This window comes from Gossypium raimondii, chromosome 12, assembly GCF_025698545.1.
Source record: "Gossypium raimondii isolate GPD5lz chromosome 12, ASM2569854v1, whole genome shotgun sequence".
NCBI lineage: Eukaryota > Viridiplantae > Streptophyta > Magnoliopsida > Malvales > Malvaceae > Gossypium > Gossypium raimondii.
Genome location: NC_068576.1, coordinates 55,921,371 through 55,942,093, shown reverse-complemented (window position 1 = coordinate 55,942,093; position 20,723 = coordinate 55,921,371). Strand labels below are relative to the sequence as shown.

General features: G+C 29.6%; 1 protein-coding gene across 1 annotated transcript; it reads right to left on the bottom strand.

Moving 5' to 3' along the window:
* Nucleotides 1–13,987: 13,987 nt before the first annotated feature.
* LOC105765515 (beta-carotene 3-hydroxylase, chloroplastic) lies at nucleotides 13,988–16,391 on the bottom strand. Its single transcript, XM_012584660.2, has 7 exons — nucleotides 15,834–16,391; nucleotides 15,678–15,737; nucleotides 15,520–15,591; nucleotides 15,308–15,442; nucleotides 14,988–15,113; nucleotides 14,408–14,464; nucleotides 13,988–14,310 (listed from the first exon to the last, which is right to left on the bottom strand). The coding sequence occupies exons 1-7, from the start codon at nucleotides 16,218–16,220 to the stop codon at nucleotides 14,233–14,235; spliced, it is 915 nt and encodes a 304-aa protein (XP_012440114.1). The 5' UTR covers nucleotides 16,221–16,391; the 3' UTR covers nucleotides 13,988–14,232.
* Between the last annotated feature and the right edge of the window lie 4,332 nt (nucleotides 16,392–20,723).

Sequence of the window (20,723 nt, the reverse complement as noted above, 5' to 3'; positions counted from 1 at the left end):
AAAAATTCAATATATAGCTTGCTTGGGTGCCGGCAACGAGATTGTCAGCACCCAAAAAGATATTTTTTCAAACACAGGTGTTGGAAGATGGAAGGTCGGCACCAAAAAATATTTTATGCACAAAACAACCGGTGTCGGCATGGGAAAGGCTGACACCAAAAAAAATTGTTTTTTTGCTCCAATGCCGGCCACAAGAAACATGGGATCAAAAAAAATAAAAATTTTGAACAGGGGTGCCGACCACCACTGTGTCGACGCCAAAAAATACAGAAAAAAAATTACTAGAGTGTCGGCCACTAGAAACATGGAATCAAAAAATTTTACCTGGTTGACACCAAAAAGTACCGAAAAAAATTAATTTTATTTTTGACAGTGTCAACCACTTGCACGCCATCACCTAATAAAAAATATTTTTTTGGACTGAAAAATGCCTATATTTTTGAAAAAGTACACAAAAAATATGCATACTGGGGCGGGTGACTGCACCGCCGGCACCAAAATTTTTTTTAATCCCCAATTCAATTATGGGATAATTATTGGCAAGTGATTGAGTTGGGTGCCGGTACCGCCCGACGTTGTTCCTTTCAGGTCATTCCTGTCATTATTTTTGAAGTTGGATCATTCTTGTAAATATTTATTTTTGGGGGTTAGTTGAGTAAAAAGACCCATTAATCCATTTATATGCTATTTGTAGTGGTTTTATATTGTAATCTTATAGCAAGAACTTTGAATATAGTTGAACTTTTGGATATGCTTTCAAGTCTTGTGGTCTTTATCCTTTCACTTTAAAGTAGTTTTCTACTTAAAAGGTACATGTCTTGCTTATCTTATTGTTTGTGTTTTATTGTGATTGATTTTGTGTTGATAGGATAAATTGTATCACTTGCTATTTGTCAACTTGTGTTTATTAGGAAAGAAAGAATACTGGTCGTGCTTTCACGGTTTTTTGATGATTTAGTATTTCCCCATCAATATAGATGTAATAATTAGAATTATGATTGTAATTGTAACACTAAAAAAAATTAAAATTGTATCGACAAAAAACATTTAATAATTAAATAATTAAAATTTTAAATAAAATCAATCTTTCCATATCAATTGCCCGGTAGGATATGAAGTTCAAAGTTGTATGTAGTGGTATGTTTTGATTTGTACGGAGCGATAGAGAAGAGTATAAGTCAGTTAAATTAGTTTGAGGATCAGTTAATTTGATCATGTTAGTCGATTATATATTATTGAATTTGATAATCAAACTAACAAACTTAATCGACTAAATGTTTAATATTTATTAATTATTTCAAATATATTTATATTTTATAAAATATAAATTGGTTATGTTGGTTATTTTCATTATTTTAAATATATTTTATAATATAAAATATATTTATTTTAATATATACTTTTTAATCTATAGTATTAACAAAATTCATGACTAAATTGATGTCACGAGTCAATCGGGCATCAACTTAGTTAGAAAATTATAAAAATGATGTTCATTCTTTAAATCAAATTATATTAGAAAGGTGAAAGGTTATAACAACCGGGCATCAATCTTTAAGGTGCGAGCTATATTATATATAGCAACCCTTGTTCTTTTATGCTATCCCACCTAAAAACTTATAACAACGTGAAAAGTTAGGATTAGCGATTAAGTATATTTCAAATTCGAAATTGAGCAAATTGATTCTTTTAAAAAAAATCAGAGTAATTTAATCCCTGTCAATTTCAAAAGTGAACAAATAATCATAATTAGTCACGAGTCAATATTTTCAATCAACTGTACATGATTTTGGTTGGCATAATAACAATTTAGCCCTTAAAATTTAAACATTATATCAACTTGGTCCTAATTTAACAATTTTATCTTGCGACATTTGTGATTAAATGCTAAAGTTACATATTTTATGTAATTAAATTGGTTAATTTATGAAGTGCACCACTAATTTTTCCATGTTTTTATTGAATTTTGTGCAGAGGTGCAAATTGGGCTAAATAGAAGAAAAGGGAAACAATTGGGCTAGATTGAAGAAAGAAGCAAAGAAGGAGGGCCAAAGAAGAATTTTTCCAAGATTAATTAGCTGAATTTTTTGTTGACTTAGTGGGAGATTATTTTGGGATTTATTTTATATCATGGAATATTTTTTCTTGATTTTCTATGTTGGTGGCTCTTAATTTAGCAATGCTATTAGTATAAATAGATGCTACATTGTTCATTTTAATCATCAATTCATCAATTCATGAATCAAGCTTTCAATCAAGTCTTTCATTAAGTGTTTTTCTTTCTTCAAGTATTTTTCATTTAATTCTTTTATCAAATTTTTATTTACCAAGTTTTCTATCAAGTTTTGTAGCAAGTTCTTTTTAAGTTTTTCATCAAGTCTTTTCATAAAATTTTCCATCAAGTTTTTAATCATTTTGTTTTTAAATTAAGCTTTTATCTCTTGCAATTCAATTTTTTCTTTTTCTTTTTTTGTCAGCAATTAATTTCCAACCTTGCGTCACCTTCACCACTCACTTTCATTTTTTTCATTTATTCAATCTTATTTAATTATTCCAATTACAACATGCCTCAAACCTTAGCCAATTAAACCCATTTTTAGCTTTAGGCCGAAATTAGCCTCGTCAAAACCTGTGAGTTACGAACCCGAGCAAATTAACTCCTAAATTCCAGTATTTATTATTTCTCCGGATTAAGAGTATGATTTTGTCAGCTCATAAAGTTAGATCAACACTAAGTCAAAAAAGACGTCGTTTGATTTAGTGTGATTAGACGTACAGACGGAATTCTGAAAGGAACGTTTCTAATCGGTTTTCTGTGAACACATTGGCGTGCCAAGTGGAGATTGTTGTTTGGTTCCGTCAAGAGAAGTAGTAACCGGATTTAAATGTCCCACGCGGTTGAGGGCATTGGTTCGAGCTAGGCTCTTCTAGAACGCAAAGCTGCCGAAGTTCTAAATCACGAACGTTTCGTGGTTGTTCGATCGGTAAGGGTTAGTTATTGGACGTTCCATAACTAATTTACACAATGAAGAGTTGGTGTCTGAGGCGTCCATGGTAGCTATAACTAGCTTATTGGAAAAGAGGAGTTCATCCAGTTTCGAGGATCGGTTCAAAGACGAGAAAAATTTATGCCTAAAGCTGAGCTTATTCTAATTAATTTTTCTTAATATTTATTTCACTATTTTTATTTTCATGTTTTCAACTTTTACTTTTTACGTTATTTTTCTGTTTATTTCAGGTCATCAAATTTTATCCCCCCCGAATTTCTTGGGCACGATAGCTGCCTCGACAAAAATCTGGTCAAGAGAGCAACAATTTAAAGTAAACCAGTCTCCGAGGGCTCCCTATACTGCATAATTTGCAAATTAAGGCGTAGGTTTATATTGGTGGATTCGACACCCATCAGTTTTGGCACCGTTATCGGGGACTGGCAACACTTACAATTGTTTAAACTATCTTCATGACCAGATCTTCATCCGGAGATCTCGAATACGACCCAGAGATCGAGAAATCAGCACGAGCACGACGAAAAGAGACAGAAGCTCTTAAACATGCAAGTAAAACAGAAGTTAAGCTAGGACAAGGGATCCTAGAATCCGACGTCGAAAGGTTGAGCCAAGCAATTCGTGCAGAGGCTTTCGACGTGGGAAAGAAGTCGAAGTGGTTGAACCTGAGACTGAACCACTTTTTGAAACAAAAGAAGCAGAAGTCGTTGAACTAGAAAGGATGGCGAACTGAACCATTCGTCAACTAGCCGCTACTCCCAACGAGCAAACACCGTTATGCATCAACTATCCAGCCGGAGAAACCCCGTTTGAGTTGAAGTCAGACCTTATTCACCTTTTTGCCCACTTTTCGAGGCTTGAAGAACGAAAATCCACATACCCATTTGAGAGAATTCCACATGGTCTACTCAAGCATGAAACCACAGGGAGTAACCGAAGATGAAATCAAACTTCGGGCCTTTCCTTTTTCTTTAGTTGATACAGCAAGAGAATGATTATTTTACTTACCCCCCGGTTCTATTACAATGTTGGATAACTTATCTCGTGTTTTTCTTGACAGATTTTTCCCAGCATCGCGAGCAGCTGAACTTAGGAGAGACATAGTGGGAATTAGCCAAATGGAGAGTGAATCGCTCTACGACTATTGTAAGCGATACAAAAAATTGTGTGCAAGTTGTCCTCAACACGGTTTGACCGAACAATCACTTCTTCAATATTTCTACGAGGGTTTGCTCCCAATGGAAATGAAGATGATTGACGCTGCTAGTGGATGGGCGCTTGTCAATATGACTCCTCAAAGGTAGGGGTGAGCAAAACTCGATTCGACTCGAAAAAATCGTACTCGAGTTAATCGAGTTATTCGAATCAACTCAAATTTTTTTTTCGAATTTCGAGTTCGAATCGAGTTGAGTTTTTGAATTCGAATAATTCGAATATCAAACTATAATATTTTACATTTTTACCCCAAACTCCCAAACTTTTTTACTTTTCCCTCAAAACTTTTACTCCTTCCCACTTTCCCCCCAAAACTTTTACTCCCCTCCCCTCCCAACCCCTCAATCTACCCAAAATTCATTTCCCACCAAAATTTTACTCTCCTATTTATTTTTTCTCAAAATTTTAACTATTTATTTTTTCTCAAAATTTTACTCCCAAAACCCTCAAAACCTTTTATTTTCCCCCAAAATTTTTACTCCCTCCCACATTTCCCCTAAAACTTTTATTCCCTTCCCATCCCACCTCCCATCTATCCCAAACCCTCCCCCCTCCAATTTTTTTTTTAATATTTTCCCTCCAAAATTTTACTTCCCCCTATTTACTTTCCCTCAAACTTTTATTCCCCAAAACTTTTTATTTTTCTCCTAAACTTTTACTTCTCACCTTTTACTCTCAAATAAAAAATCAAAATTATCCAAAAAAATCACATTTTATATTATTTATATTATTGAATTGTTTAGTTATATTGAATATTTATATTAAAATTGAATTATTAATTATGCCATAAAATATTCGTGTTAAAATTTTATATTGGTATCAATTTCACATTTTATTTTTAAAATAACTTTTATTAAAAATCATATTTTTACATTTAATATATTTTTAATTCTAAAATACATAGTGACAAGAATCTAAAGATAATTGAAACAACTAAGCAAGCAAAGAAGCTAACCAAGATATAAAAATTAATAAATAAATTATGAAGTGATGAAAGTTAATAAAAATTTGATTAAGGTGGACAAATTTTATTACGATGGGTGACAATGGTTACAAGGACCCAAAATTATTTTTTAAAATTTAACTCGAACAAATATATTCGATTCGAATTCCATCTAAAGTTACATATTTTATGTAATTAAATTGGTTAATTTATGAAGTGCACCACTAATTTTTCTATGTTTTTATTGAATTTTGTGCAGAGGTGCAAATTGGGCTAAATAGAATAAAAAGGAAACAATTGTGCTAGATTGAATAAAGAAGCAAAGAAGGAGGGCTAAAAAAGAATTTTTCCAAGATTAATTAGCTAAAATTTTTGTTGACTTAGTGGGAGATTATTTTGGGATTTGTTTTATTTCATGGAATATTTTTCCTTGATTTTCTATGTTGGTGGCTCTTAGTTTAGCAAGGTCATTAGTATAAATAGATGCTACATTGTTCATTTTAATCATCAATTCATGAATCAAGCTTTCAATTAAGTCTTTCATTAAGTGTTTTTCTTTCTTCAAGTATTTTTCATTTAGTTCTTTTGTCAAGTTTTTATTTACCAAGTTTTCTATCAAGTTTTGTAGCAAGTTCTTTTTAAGTTTTTCATCAAGTATTTTCATAAAATTTTCCATCAAGTTTTTAATCATTTTGTTTTTAAATTAAGCTTTTATCTCTTGCAATTCAATCTTTTTTTTTTTGTCAGCAATTAATTTCCAACCTTGCGTCACCTTCACCACTCACTTTCATTTTTTTCATTTATTCAATCTTATTCAATTATTCCAATACCAACATACCCCAAACCTTAGCCAACTAAACTCATTTTCAGCTTTAGGCCGAAATTAGCCTCGTCAAAACCCGTGAGTTATAAACCCGAGCAAATTAACTCCTAAATTCTAGTACTTATTATTTCTCCGGATTAAGAGTATGATTTTGTCAACTCATAAAGTCAGATCAACACTAAGTTAAAAAAGACGTCGTTTGATTTAGTGTGATTAGACGTACAGTTGGAATTCCGAAAGGAACGTTTCTAATCGGTTTTCTGTGAACACATTGGCGTGCCAAGTGGAGATTGTTATTTGGTTCTGTCAAGGGAAGTAGTAACCGAATTTAAATGTCCCACGCGGTTGAGGGCATTGGTTCGAGCTAGGCTCTTCTAGAATGCAAAGCTGTCGGAGTTCTAAATCACGAACGTTTCGTGGTTGTTCGATCGGCAAGGGTTAGTTATTGGACGTTCCATAACTAATTTACACAAGGAAGAGTTGGTGTCCGAGGCGTCCATGGTAGCTATAACTAGCTTATTGGAAAAGAGGAGTTCATCCAATTTCGAGGATCGGTTCAAATACGAGGAAAATTCGTGCCTAAAGCTGAGCTTATTCTAATTAATTTTTCTTAATATTTATTTCACTGTTTTTATTATCCTGTTTTCAACTTTTACTTTTTACGTTATTTTTCTGTTTATTTCAAGTCATCAAATTTTATCCCCCTCGAATTTCTTGGGCACGACAGCTGCCCCGACATAAATCTGGTCAAGAGAGCAACAATTTACAGTAAACCAGTCTCTGAGGGGTAGACCCTACTCCCTATACTGCATAATTTGCAAATTAATGCGTAGGTTTATATTGGTGGATTCGACACCCATCAATTTGTGTAGATGTTAGGGCTAAAATTGTCAAATGGTTTAGAATTAAGGCCAAAATGACAAAATATGTAAACATTAAATGCTAAATTTGTTATTACACCAATCAAAATTATGTATAATTAACATAAGATATTAACGTCATAATTAATTATCCTCTGTTACTAACAACTGAAAAAGACGTTTTACCAAATATTTTAAGTTGGAAAGAACTCCCTTATTTGTAGAAACAAAACATGCATTCACCAAATGACTTGCATAAAACGCAACAATAAAAATCATTTTCAAGATTGGGACATTTGCAACAATGAATTTGCTAGTTTCAAGTTTTATCCAACTTTTTTTTATTTAAAAGTAAGTCATAGTGGACTTTACTAAAAAGAAAAAAAGCAAAAAAAAAAAAAAAATCCGCAGAAAAATGGGAGACCGATTGATAGAAAATGGGTCCAAAACATCCCCCACTTTAGTGGGAGGGTGAGGTGTTCGGTAGGGCGGTGGGAAAACTCCACTTTCAACAGCCCAACTTCGTTATATATATACATATATGTGCTAGCCAATTATCTAAAGCCACCTTCATCAACAAAAAGTGTATATATGTTTATAAATCAGTGCTTTGGTTAGGGATATTTTGGTAATATCAGTTTATCTGTGAATTAGTATGAATTGATAGAATTGAGTTTAAATATCGATTAAAGTGGAGTTTGAACCGAATTCTATAATATGTTTTTATTTATGAATTTTTAGTAATTTATTTGAATCAGACGGATTGGTCGGACGAGTTAGACCGAAAACATATGGCTTGACCAGTTCAACTATCGATCTGATTCTAAAAACACTGATATTTTATTCCTAATTAGGTAGATATGTTTTGATATATATTTGATGAGTAAATTTTGATTCAGATGTAATTCATATATCAGTGGATATTTAATGCATTGTTAGTGAACAACGACATGACACCTCTTCACTTATGAAAAAAAAACAGTGGATGATTAATTGTTTTAAACATAAATCTGGAATTCAAAATCTGAATCCCATTAGGAGGGTAAAGCCATAACAGTAACGCAATTAATGTAACTCAAACTTAGGCCACACCTAGAACAATGAACACCCTTACCATCAAACCAACACATAGAATTTATAAATTATGTATAATTGAATCTAAATTAGAATTGTATATGTATACTTTTATTAAATTAAAGTTTATATATGCTACACATTAAACTAAATTTCATAAATTATTTGATATTTAATCTAAAAAATAATATTTTTAGATTAATGAAAGCATATACTTTTATAATTTGTTTCCTAATATATATATATATATTAATATGCTATCAGTGGATTAAACTATAGCGTCATTTTAACTCTCTTTTTAAGTTTCGTTATCATAGTTGACTTATAACCATAAATATATATTCCATCAACTATAATTATTGTTTTTAGAATTAGATTTGAGTGGTTGAGATATTAATCCGAAATAAGAGGTTAGATAGTTAAACTGATTAGATTGACCGAATCGATTTTTTTCTAATTTTTAATATTTATGTTTTTTTTAATAATTTATTCAATCAAATCAGACGATGAATTGAACCAATCAAACTGGTGATTTGGCCGACTTGATCCACTAGTTCGATTCCGAAAACTTTGACTATAACACGAATTCAAACAAATACAAAGTACAATGGAAAGAACAGAACAAAACCCATCCATGACATACAGACATATTAAGACTTAAGACCCACACATCGCAATTACAAATGGTGAGACTCGAACCTGAGTATTTAAAGACCGAAGGCCTCCACTTTAACCAACAATATCAATAAATAAGGGCGGCTGGGGGTGTCTAGTAGGGGCTTTGACCTCCCTAAAATAAGAAATTTTTATTTTTGATTATTTATAATTTATAAAATTTTAAGTTAGTATATATAAAGTACACTTTGACCCCAAAAAATGATAAAATTTTTATTTAATCCTTTAAGAAAATATAAAACACATAAACTATTAAAATAAAGAAATTGCATTCTAATTCTCATAAAGACATACAATTTAATTCCGACCTCAAAAAAAAATTTAGCTTCACCCCGTCAATACATATAATTTTATTATACTAAAATAACATCTGATTTATCTACAATTATAAACTTACAGTACTAACAACATTAAGGATGAAATTGAAATGTTCAACGAATCAACTCAGTGTCAAACTCAATTCCGCATGTGACACAACATAGACCTACAAATATCCATTATTGATTTGGAGTTTTAGGTTATAGTCAATATCAAATGGTCAGTCGATCGACATATATATTATCATATAATTGCAAACTTCGACATTGGACTTTAGCCATCCAATATCATATAGTATATTTTAAATGCCAATCCCAAAAGATGGCTTTTTTTTTTTTTCCTTTGTTGACCTTTTAGGTTTCCACCATTATTAATGACTTAAACGACGTGGTATGTTTTCCAATAACTTGTTTAATTTTAATTGGCATTTTGGTTATGCAAAAACACAGTGCAGATTTATTTAAGGGTTAATTTCACTAAATGTCCTTAGTTTATTATTAGGACTTTATAATTTAATCCATAAATTTTAAAATGTTTTAATCGAGATTTTAAAAGATTAATTTTGTACCAGTTATGTGATTTCCTTAACCTAGCGATCAAACTAAGTGTTAAATGTTAAGATATGTTGTGAAGCGTATTTAAAACATATGGATTAAATTGTTAATATGTGTGTGGGGTTAGAAAAAAATCAAAACCCATGCGAAATGTGGTGTTTGAACAATTTTTATTTAATAATTTAAAATTGATGTTGTTTGAAAACAATGGAATTTTATTTTATTTAATTCATAATTAGTTATCATTTTTATTATGGAAAAATAAATATTTTGTATTTGAAATAGTAAAATAACTTAAAAATATTATGTACATAATTACTTTTTGAAAAATAGTATTTACAAGAGTTATAATTTTTTATTTACTTAAAATATATTTTTTAAATATGAAATTTTACCAAATAATGTCCAAAAATTGTAAAACAAAACCTATATCGTCCAACAAAAAAACCTAAAATCAGTATAAAAAGACCGAGAACCAAATTGAGCCAAGCTGAATTATTATAGATGGTTCGAAAAATTCAATAAAATAATTTGAATCGAACTGAACTCAATTTTACATGTATGTACTTACCTCGTAGATAATCTAGATATGACAAATGAAAAAGAAGGGTTATGTTACTAAAATTTAGGAATTAGAAGGGTATATATTTTCTTCTTTTAAAACACATATTAGATCAAAATTAGACAATATATATATATATAAACATGTTTACAATTTAACCCACATTAATTTTAAGCTGGCACCGGCTAAAGTAATGACTATGCCCATAAAAGAACTTGATTAATATAATATTAATATTTTAAATAAAATATTAGTACTAAATTATTTTAAAATATAAAATTCAGAAGTTGTAGTGCAATTAATCCATAGTAAATAAATTAAAAATGTATTTTGTGGTTACAAAGTTGAGTGCAAAGGCCACTATGCTTACGTTTATCTGCATTATTTAGCTTTGGAGGGGGGTCCTCTAAGTCGGAGATCGGCCGGTGCGCTGCTGAGTTTACACGTCGCCCATGAAATGAAAGCAGGTTTCAAGAAGAAAATCATGACCAATGCCGGTGCAGTCGTGTCACCGCCCACTAGCTATCACTTCCTTTTTTTCTTTTGTCAATAATAAGTTTTACGTTTGGACTCTAATTTTGGACAAATTCAGTCTTGTCGTCGAGTTGTCTTGTTTATGGCCGGCCTGTTTCTCTAATTCCTCAAGGATCAACGTTCTCTCTCTCATACCATCTGCATGAGATTTTTCATCATACAATAAAGATAAAAACAAGCTTACCTTTTCTCTGTAGTTTCATATATGGTTTAAAAACAGTTAAATACCAAAAAATAATAATAACGTAAAATAGTTAATAACCGACAAGTGTTCGGTACAATTTCAATGAGGGACTCATGTTTAAACCCCGACATGATATTGTTGGGAGAGATAATCATAAACCCCGAACATATAACGCGTAAAATAAATTTGAAAAATACAAAAAATATAAAAATAATAGTTTTAATCTCTTATTTATTAATTTAAAATTTATTTAGTTCGATTATTATATAATTAATTTTTTTAAAAATTTTTATTCGTAATATAATTATTAATATTTATTTTGATTATTTCATATAAAAATAAATAAAGAATATATTTATTTTTGCTTTTAAACGTGTTTGTTTATCGTTAATATCGTTAATGACATGTTCATTTAAATGAATAAGTTTATATAGTTTAAATGAACTTATATATATACAAATAATTTTAAATAAAATAAAGGTATAATAATTTTTCAGTCCTCCAACTTTACAAAACAATCAATTCAGTCTTCCATTTAAGTTTTAGTCTCTTTTAATCTTTAAATTTGTATTGTTTATTAAATCATTCTAAAATAGATTAAAAAATTAATATTTGTTAACTTTACTAAATTTTATGGGAAAACGATAAAAGCACAATCCTTGAAAAGTTATAGTAAAAAATAATTATATTACATAAATTTTATGCGAAAATTAAGCAAATGTAGGTAATTATGAAGTTAGGGGTAAGTAAAAAAAATGATGAGAAATTAACTTTAGCTAATAGCTTAATTAGAGAGGCCGACCCTTTTCTAGTAGCCACTCCATTAGTAAGGGCCCCATATCAAGATTTACTGACTCCCTTCCACTACTTTAGTTTTTCCTTGAATCCTAGATGTTAGGAGACGTTAGGATTTCGAGTTTTTTGTTGATCAGGCAACACCCGGTTTTGAACCTTACCGCTCGGCCATGTCGCCAAAAGGCTACAAACAAAAAAAAGGAGAGTATCTCCCTTTTCTTTTTCATTTTTAGATCGGATCCATACCTTCAATTGGTTATAGTATCTAAAGACACACAATATCTAAAAACTTTCCCTTTCCTTTCTATTAAAAAAGAAAATGTGAATTCTCAGTTACAAAAGTTAAAATTCAGGACAAATAAATTGGAATCATTAACTGTTGACTGTAAATTTATGGACAATTCTTCTTCACTTGTCTTTTTCTAATGTATAAGAAAATAAAATTAGATACATAAGTAATAGTTTAACAGTTTGGTCAAAGACATAAAATAGATAATGGCGATGTGATTAACCACCTTTTGAAAAATTAAATATTTCCCAATGATAATATATTAAATTAAAAGTTATTGATTTCTATTTTGGCTTCACTATGATTACTCCAAATAATAATAAAGTCTGTGGGCTTAGCTTTGGCCAATTAAAATAATTTAAGCTTATAAAATTTTAAAATAATTTTTTAAAATAATTTCGTTATAGGTTATGTTATTTATTTTTTACACAATATTTAAATTTATTTATAATTCTTTCTCAACTTATAAATAGGAGGATAATACGTTTCAAAGCACTCGAACTCACGTCTTCTTGTACCATGTCAATCAAGTTAATACAAGGAGGTAAGATGAGTATAATAAAAAACATAACAAGAGTTAGGTGAAGTTAATACTTTCTAAGTCCATGGATTAATTTATATTAATTCGACTATAATGCTATTAATTAGATAATTAAAAAAAGTTAACTTCCTTTCCCAATATCTTTTGGCTCTTACCAAGCCAAACTCGACAACTCATCAAATCAATTCAACACATTGGAAATTAGGGAGTAAAAGATAAAAGATAAAATATTAATCCAAACGAACCGTTTAGTTTGGTTGACAAAGTATATATTATTAGTAATTTAACGAAGTTATAAATGGTTGATTAAGTCTTAGCTCGATTGGTATTGATATTATTGTCAGTATGAGAAGACGTAGGTTCGACTGCACTGAAGCATATTATCCTCTTATTTAATGGTCGGGTTGAGGCTATGTAATTTTAAATATCATATTGAAAAGAACATATATTATAAGAATCTATAATGAAGTTAATTAATGTTCAAAAAAGAAAATAAAGTTATGTAAAACCATTGATAAAATATAATCAATAAACCATTCTATGATAAGGCTTGCCAGGCTCACATATACCTTCTTTTTTGTGTGAAAATAATAATAATGCAGAAATTATATCAAATTAGTTTGGTCTAAAACTCTCTTAGCTTTATTTTGATTCAGAGCTATTAAGGCATCATGAGGACAATTGTCATAGATTTGGAGGCTTGTTTTTCCTTCTAAGCTCAATCTGACCAAATAGTCAGCAATCCAATTTTTTTCTCTAGTAACATGTTGGATTTGGGTCAATTTTAATTTCATAATTATTATCATCAATGGCTTTTATTTCCCACTAAATGAAATACAATAATATTGCAAATCAAGCCTTGAATGTGTTGACAAAGAGATTTTGAGTACTAATATTGGTCAACACTATTTTGAAATTTTGTGTGGGGATAAAGGTGTTGTGGAAGTTTTTGTATTAAGAGTTTAGATTGTATTTTGTCTCATCTATTTAATAAATGGGTAAATTAGTCTTTATACGTCAAATTAAAAAGCACATTGATCCATTCTGTTAAAAATTGCATCCATTTGTATTGTTAAAAACTAGTATGACTGATAGAATAACCAGAATGCGTGCCTCATTCTGATATACAAGAGCTAATTTTTAATAGAAGGACCAGTTTGGTATTTGATCTAATGCACATGGACAAATTTGCCATTTTTTAAAGTAGAGCGGGCAAAATGTAATTCAACTCTTAGTACAAAAGCCTCCGTAGTACTTTTACATGTGAGATAGTTAATTAGTTAAGTTATTTAATTCAAAAATTTGAAATCAAGATTTTACTATGGAGAATGAATCATTAATTGGTGTGAAAAATGATTTAAATTAAATCATTAATTTTCTAGAAGAGACCAAAGATGCAATTATCCATTCATTTAAGTGGTTAAAATGAACTAAATTAAAATATTATATTTTAAGATGGACTAGGAAGGAGTGGTTGAAATAGTTAGTTAATCATTACAACTTAAAAAAAACAATAAAACTAAATCTAATTAGCAAGAGTACTAATTTTGTCAATAAAAGATTTTACAAATAACTGTTTTTTTTAAGGAATTACTTTTAGTGGAAAAATGATATATATGTACAATATATATAGTTATTTGATTGCAAAAGAAAAGAAAATTGTATATATATTTATACATGGGCCCCCTAGTAGGGTATAATAGGAAAACAACAATGATAAAAACAAAGCTATTTTCCATTTTATGATAATGACAAAATATTTTTTCTCTACACTAATATAATTAGTTAGAGCGAGAGAGAGAGAGAGAGAGCCCCTTTTAAAACAGTGGAATTATAATTATAATAATTCCATCATATGATTCATAAACTCTTGCTAGATTTTATTCTTCTATTGATCTCTTTCTCCAATTCTTCAAGTCCACCCACTTCCTCTAGTTCCTGTTGCACATGATCATATAATTAAATTCAAAAAAAAAAAAAAGAGCAAACTTTTTTTTATTATTTATTAAAATTAAAACTTTAGGTAATAGGTTACCTTAGGTCCTAGAAACAGCCCATATGGGACACCTTGGAATTTTTCTGAATGATGGAGCTGAAAAACGCCAAATAAAAACCCAAATAAATAAACTTTTTTATTTAATTTTTAAAAGTTAAAATATGTATATACATATAAAATTGTGTTTTTTTTAATTTAGATTTTACAAAATAGTCACCTAACTATTCAAAATTTTTTTTGTAGTCACTAGCTGGCTAATGTAAAAATAGAAACACCCAAAAATCTAATATAGTTAAGTGACCAAAAAGATAAAATTAAATAATTAAGTAATTATTTTGTAACTTTTTATAGTTGGATGACCAAAAATAAAAAATAGTAATAGTTAGGTAACTATTTTCTAATTATAGTTGAGCGACAAAAAACTATAACTAAGTAACGACTAATGTAGTTTAGCCTAAAATTTACTCGCATCATAACAACCATATAACTAAAAAATAACTTTATATTAAATTTAAATTTAATAGAAAAATTTTAATGTTACTATCAAATCAACTTTTAAAATAGAAAAAAAAAATTAAAATTGAACTTTTTTAAATAAATGTGGTGCATGTTAATTAACCTGGTGAGCCGCCGCAACTTTTCTGAAATAAGGCACGTTGGCAATAGGTCCCACCGGGAATCTCTTGTGCACGAGACCATCGTGGACGAACATGTAAGCCATTCCAAACACAGTAATCCCAAGACCCTGAAAGGGTATTATAGTCTTTTTGTTACTGAATAATAAACATGCAGACAAAAAACAGTTTGCTAATCCCAAGCCATTTTAATCAGGAAGTAAACCGTTAATCAAGGAATAATATAAACATGAAAGATTCAGAAAGATTACGATAATGAAAAAAAGTAATAATTAAAGACCAAAAAAAACACAAACAAACTTACAGCACCAAAACATAGACCAGGTACAAGTCCTTTGTTGAAGAAACCGTAAGACAGAAGGGCTATAGCTGGAACGGCGTTTATAATGGCGAAAACGTCGTTTAGTTCGAACGGACCTTCTCTTGGTCGATGGTGAGACTGCCCAATAAAAACCCTAATTTAGTATTTCATTTATATTGCTTTTTGATGGTCGGGTCGGGTCGGATTCTGTTTACCTCATGCATATGCCATAAGGAAGCATGCCAGAGAGCTCGATGTGCCCACCTAGCCCAAAACTCCATGCCTACCTGAAAACCAAGTGAAACCCATTTTTTTTTTCAAGCAATGAAATAAAAGGTTTATTACAGAGAAAAATGGAAGACATTGAACTTACGGCGGCGCCAACAGATAGGGCAAATGTGCCGAACATTTCAGACAGGGGCACTTCTCCTCCCTTACCAAAAAAAAAAAAAATGAAACAACCTTGTTCAGTAATTTGATCGTGGTATTAAAAATAAAAAAGAGAGGAAAAAGGGAGAAGAAAATGGACCTCCATTTGCCATGAAAATCTATAATAAACAGCCATGATAGCCATGGAAGTGATACCGAAACTAGACATGACAGCAGCGACCAAGTAAGTGAACCTTTCGGATTTTTTTCTAGCTAATTTCTCCGCCACATGTGGAGGTATTAAGATCTGTTTGTTCCCAAAATCCTCGGAACCAGATCCTTCTTCTACGAGATTCACTACGGTCAGGGGTTCAACATGTTTTTGTTCCTCCAACACGAAACAAATGGAAAGCCTTGTCTCCTTTCGAGCACCGTGTGTTAGCTGTGGGAGGCGAAGTAGAGGGTTGAAAACTAGCCTTGGCTTGGGTGAGGGATGAAATGAACGGAAAGTTTTAAGGGGTACGGCAGCGGATAAGCCGGCCGCCATGGGAAATGAACTGCGAGAAGATAAAAAACGGCGAAGCAATTAAGCTCCGGCGGAGGAGATGAAGGAGAAGAGAGATGGGTCGGTGCGGAGAGGGTAGAGGTTTTGGGTCTTTTATAGAGGGAAAGGTTAAGTGCACGAAGACCACAACTTTGTGTGTGATTTTTGGGTATTGGGGAAGTTTATGGAATTAAAACACCCGCTTCCTCGTCATCGCATATATATTTTTTAAAATTTAAACAATAAAGTTTAAAAAGGGTAAAAAATTGTTCTCTTCATTTTTCCTATCATATTGGTCATTACCACTATGATAGTATAATTCCACTCTAAAGGTAACACGTGGAGTATATGTTAACTTATAAACTTATATTACTTATTATAAAATGATTAATTTTCAACCCTCAATAACTTTTTGTATGGCAATTCAACTCACGTCTTTAGTTAGATTATCAATCTAATAAATAATTAAAAAATTAAAATTGCTGATTTAAAGATGGATCCAATCTTTGTTTGGGTTAGTATATTTCTAAGTTCTCGATTCATCTGGCTTCGATAGAGATGTTAATGTGTTGGACCGAATTGAGTCAATTTTTAATATAAAATATAGGGTTAATATATTTTTTTGTCATTAAACTTGACATTTTGCTCTACTTTAGTACCTATATATGTTTTTTCACTTTGCTACTTGAATTTGGCAACTAGATTCATTTTGATTTTTGGATTTTGATTTCGTTAAGATTTGATGATGTGACCAGTGTTCTTGGAACACGACAAATAATTTGGATTGAGAATCGATTGGTATGCTAGTCCGAACAAAGTGGTTGAATTGATTGAATTGGAAACTATATCATGTTTATACTTTCATTTTGGTCACCCAACTTCTAGATCATTTTCGTTTTAGTCACCCTAAAAATATCATTTTTTAAAGTATTTATTAGGACCAAAAAAATTAAGGATTAAAGTGGAAAAGCGGGTGAAACTAAAATAATACATTAAAATTGGTCAAACTATACTTGTTTATCCCCCTGCCAAAAGTTCTATTTTTTTTCAATATTGAAAATTTAAATTTCTAAACATCAAAATCGATTAAATAAATTATTAAAAATTAACTTAATTAATTAAATTAATCTTTTATAAAATTTAAAATTTATTTTATGTTTCCAAACAAAAATAAAGTTAAATAATTCATATTTAATAATTGTCTACAAAATTTCTTTTAATTATATGATCTTGAATCTTCTATGCTAAGCTAAAAGCAAAGAAACAATCTTTGCAATTAATCTAATTATTTAATTTTATCTTACTTGCCGAGCAAAATCTAGAAAAAAATTCATTACTTCTTTACGAACGAAGAACAAGCAATTAATTTAATTAATTACAATAAGTTTTTTATTTGTTTTAGCTTAGTATTGAAGATTCACGACCATATAATCAAAAGAAATTTAAGTTTTATAGACTATTATTAAATATGAGCTAATTGATTTGATTTCATCAAGGATAATCTAGAAATATAGAATAAAACTTTAAAATTTAGAAGAGATTAAATTAATTAATTTCAATATTATAGTAACAAATCGGTTGACATTATCGAGGATAAAATCATTTTCAAAATTTATTTAATTTATTTTGATGTTTTAAAATTAAAATTTTAATACTAAAAAATAAAATTTTCGCTATGTAATAGGTATAATTTAACAAAAGTTTAATGTATTATTTTAATTTCTATTATTTTTACCTTCGATCGATACTTAAAATATTTATATTTTAGTGACAAAAATGAAAGTGTAAATATGATGTGGCATGTATAATTAACAGCTGTTAAAGATTTAACGCTTAGATGACTAAAATGAAAACGGCTTAAAAGTTGAGTGATGAATTTGCAAGGATTTCATTTAGGTGTCCTAAAAGTTGGATGCGCAACTAGTGAATTTACCCTTTACTTAAAAGTGTTTTCTGAATGGAAGGTTAAGCAGGCAGGTAAGGGAAGTGGGGACCATTTCTGTTAAACCAATCAAATGGTAGCCTTTAAAAAAATAATTGACCGCACAACCTGAAGTGAACTTTGTCTTAACTGTCATGCCACGTAGTCAGTAGTACAGTTGCCTACCTATCAGTACCTTTTCGGAGATGTTGTGGTTTCCACGTGGGATTCGTTTATTGGGTATTATTAAAACACGCTTTCTCCTTTTAGCCGTTGAGTCGACCACCTGGCCGTAGGTTCTTCCACCCACAGATTCCCTTTGGATCACGTTATACTGCTAACACTTTTTTTTAGACCAAGCTTGAGCTCAACTTGTTGGCTCAGCTTGTCTTCGGTCCGGTTAGGGTCCTGTCTGCATTCAACAAGTTGTTTGCTGGACTCGGGTTTTTTTTTTCAGTCAATGAATTTTTCAATGGTTGTTTGAATTAGGTTAGATAAAAAATTAATTGGGATAATTTAAAATTTGATTTTTATTTTTTTTATATTTATGATTTTTAATAAATTATTTTATAAAATCAGACGGACCGTTAAAATTGATCAACTAGTAATTTACTAAATCTGACTCTTAAGTAAAATAGGTTATGTGTTGGAATATATTAATATAAATAATACAACTCTTCAATAAAATAAAATAAAAATATTGAAGGAGTTATACATGAATATTCTTAAATTTGTTATATATTTATTTTTCATTTTTTATATCAACAACTATTGGTCTAAAATTTGAAGGTTGTATATAAAATCTTTAGAAAAAATGAAATCAGCTTTGTTTGATTTTTGAAAATATTTTATATTTATATTTTCATTTTAAAAATAATTTTATTTTCGAATTTTAAAAAATTTAAAACATGTTTCATAAATATAATAATAAAAATTTTCAATAGTGGAAACATAAAACATGCTTTGTTACTATTTTTTTATAATAAAAATATGAGAAATAAAATTTAAAAATCACATTTATATGAAATTTTGAATCATTATAATTAATTTTTAATTACATTTAAATAAATTTAGAGATATTTATTTATTAATCTTCAACTCTCTTTTTCACCAATGAGGTGACGGAATATTATTCAATGGCCTAACATTAAATGCAAAATCAAATTAAAACTAGCAATACAATTTTTGATAAAAAGAAGGTTAAATTCTTACTTTATCAAAGTTATAGGTTTATCATTTTTAGTTATTAATTCTTACTAAACGATAACTATTAAATTTATTAATTTAAGTTTTATTATTTCTAAAATTTGATGTGACAAACATTTTATTATATATATCATGTCACTTATTATTTCATTACTCACCAATTAATGGACTAATGATTGTCAATTGCGTCAAAACTGAAATTTTAAAATTCAAAAAGCATAAAGACTTGGAACAATTCAATCAAAAAGTATATACTAAGTCTACTACTGTACATGCAGTAAAAGACTAGTAATTGAATCAGGGGCGGATTCAGGGGGCTGGCAGGGGCCGCAACCCCATAAAATAGAAATTTTTTTATTTAGGTCATTTATAATTTATAAAATTTTAAATTAGTAATGGTAAAATTGTACTTTTACCCCTCAAAAATGATTAAATTTTGATTTAATCCTCTACAAATTATAAAGATATAAGCTATTAAAATGTCAAAATTGTATTTTTACTATCATAAAAATATATAATTTAATTTTGTCCCCCAATTTTTTTTTGACTTCGTCCTTGTCCCCTAAGTCATATTTTTGAATCCACCATTGGATTGAATTAAGCCATGTAAGCATAAAATTACCATCCATTGAAAAAATAGTAACTAAAAGGGTAAACTGCACAGATAGCCATCCAACTATTAGCATGTTTCCTTTTTGGTCCAACTATGAAAAATTACAAAATAGTCATCAAACTATTCGATTTTTTTTTGGGTCACAAATTGTTAAATAACTAATGGGAAGATGAGATGGAAGCTTTCAAAATTAGCATAATAGCAACTTTAACCCTCAGCATTTATATATTAAGTCAATTTAGTTTTGATATTAAAAGTTTAACACTCAATGCTTACACATTGTGTAATCTATTTTTTTTCAATTTTGCTTTTATTTGTGATACTTTCACCTAAAGAGCTAAAAATGTATCTACTAAATTTGATCGGAAATTTACCAAAATTGAAACACCCAAAAATCCAGGATGATAATTTTCATATTTTTTTATTCTTTTAAAATTAACCCTTAATGTTACAAATAAAGTAAACTGCAAAATTAACCCTTAAATTATACAGTGTGTAAATATTGAGGGCTAATTTTTTGAAATCAAGACTGAATTGACACATTTTTTAATTGTTGAGGGTTAATGTTGTTATTATGTCAATTTTAAAAGCTACCAAATTATTTTCTCATTTGTAATTTAATGACTGGTGAGCAAAAAAAAATTCAAATAGTTTGGTGACCAAAAAAAACAAGTCAAATAATTAGATGACCATTTTATAATTTTTCATAATTAGGCGAGAAAGAAAATATTAATGCTTGAGTGACTACCGGTGAAATTTACCTAAA

Bases quoted from the DNA above. Each gene is read 5' to 3' on its own strand.
- LOC105765515 (XM_012584660.2), bottom strand. From the start codon at position 16,220: ATGGCGGCCGGCTTATCCGCTGCCGTACCCCTTAAAACTTTCCGTTCA. The intron at 15,443-15,519 runs GTAAACAGAATC...TTTATTGGGCAG, and splicing joins CCTTATGGCATATGCATGAG to TCTCACCATCGACCAAGAGA. The intron at 14,465-14,987 runs GTTAATTAACAT...GGCGTTTTTCAG, and splicing joins AAGTTGCGGCGGCTCACCAG to CTCCATCATTCAGAAAAATT.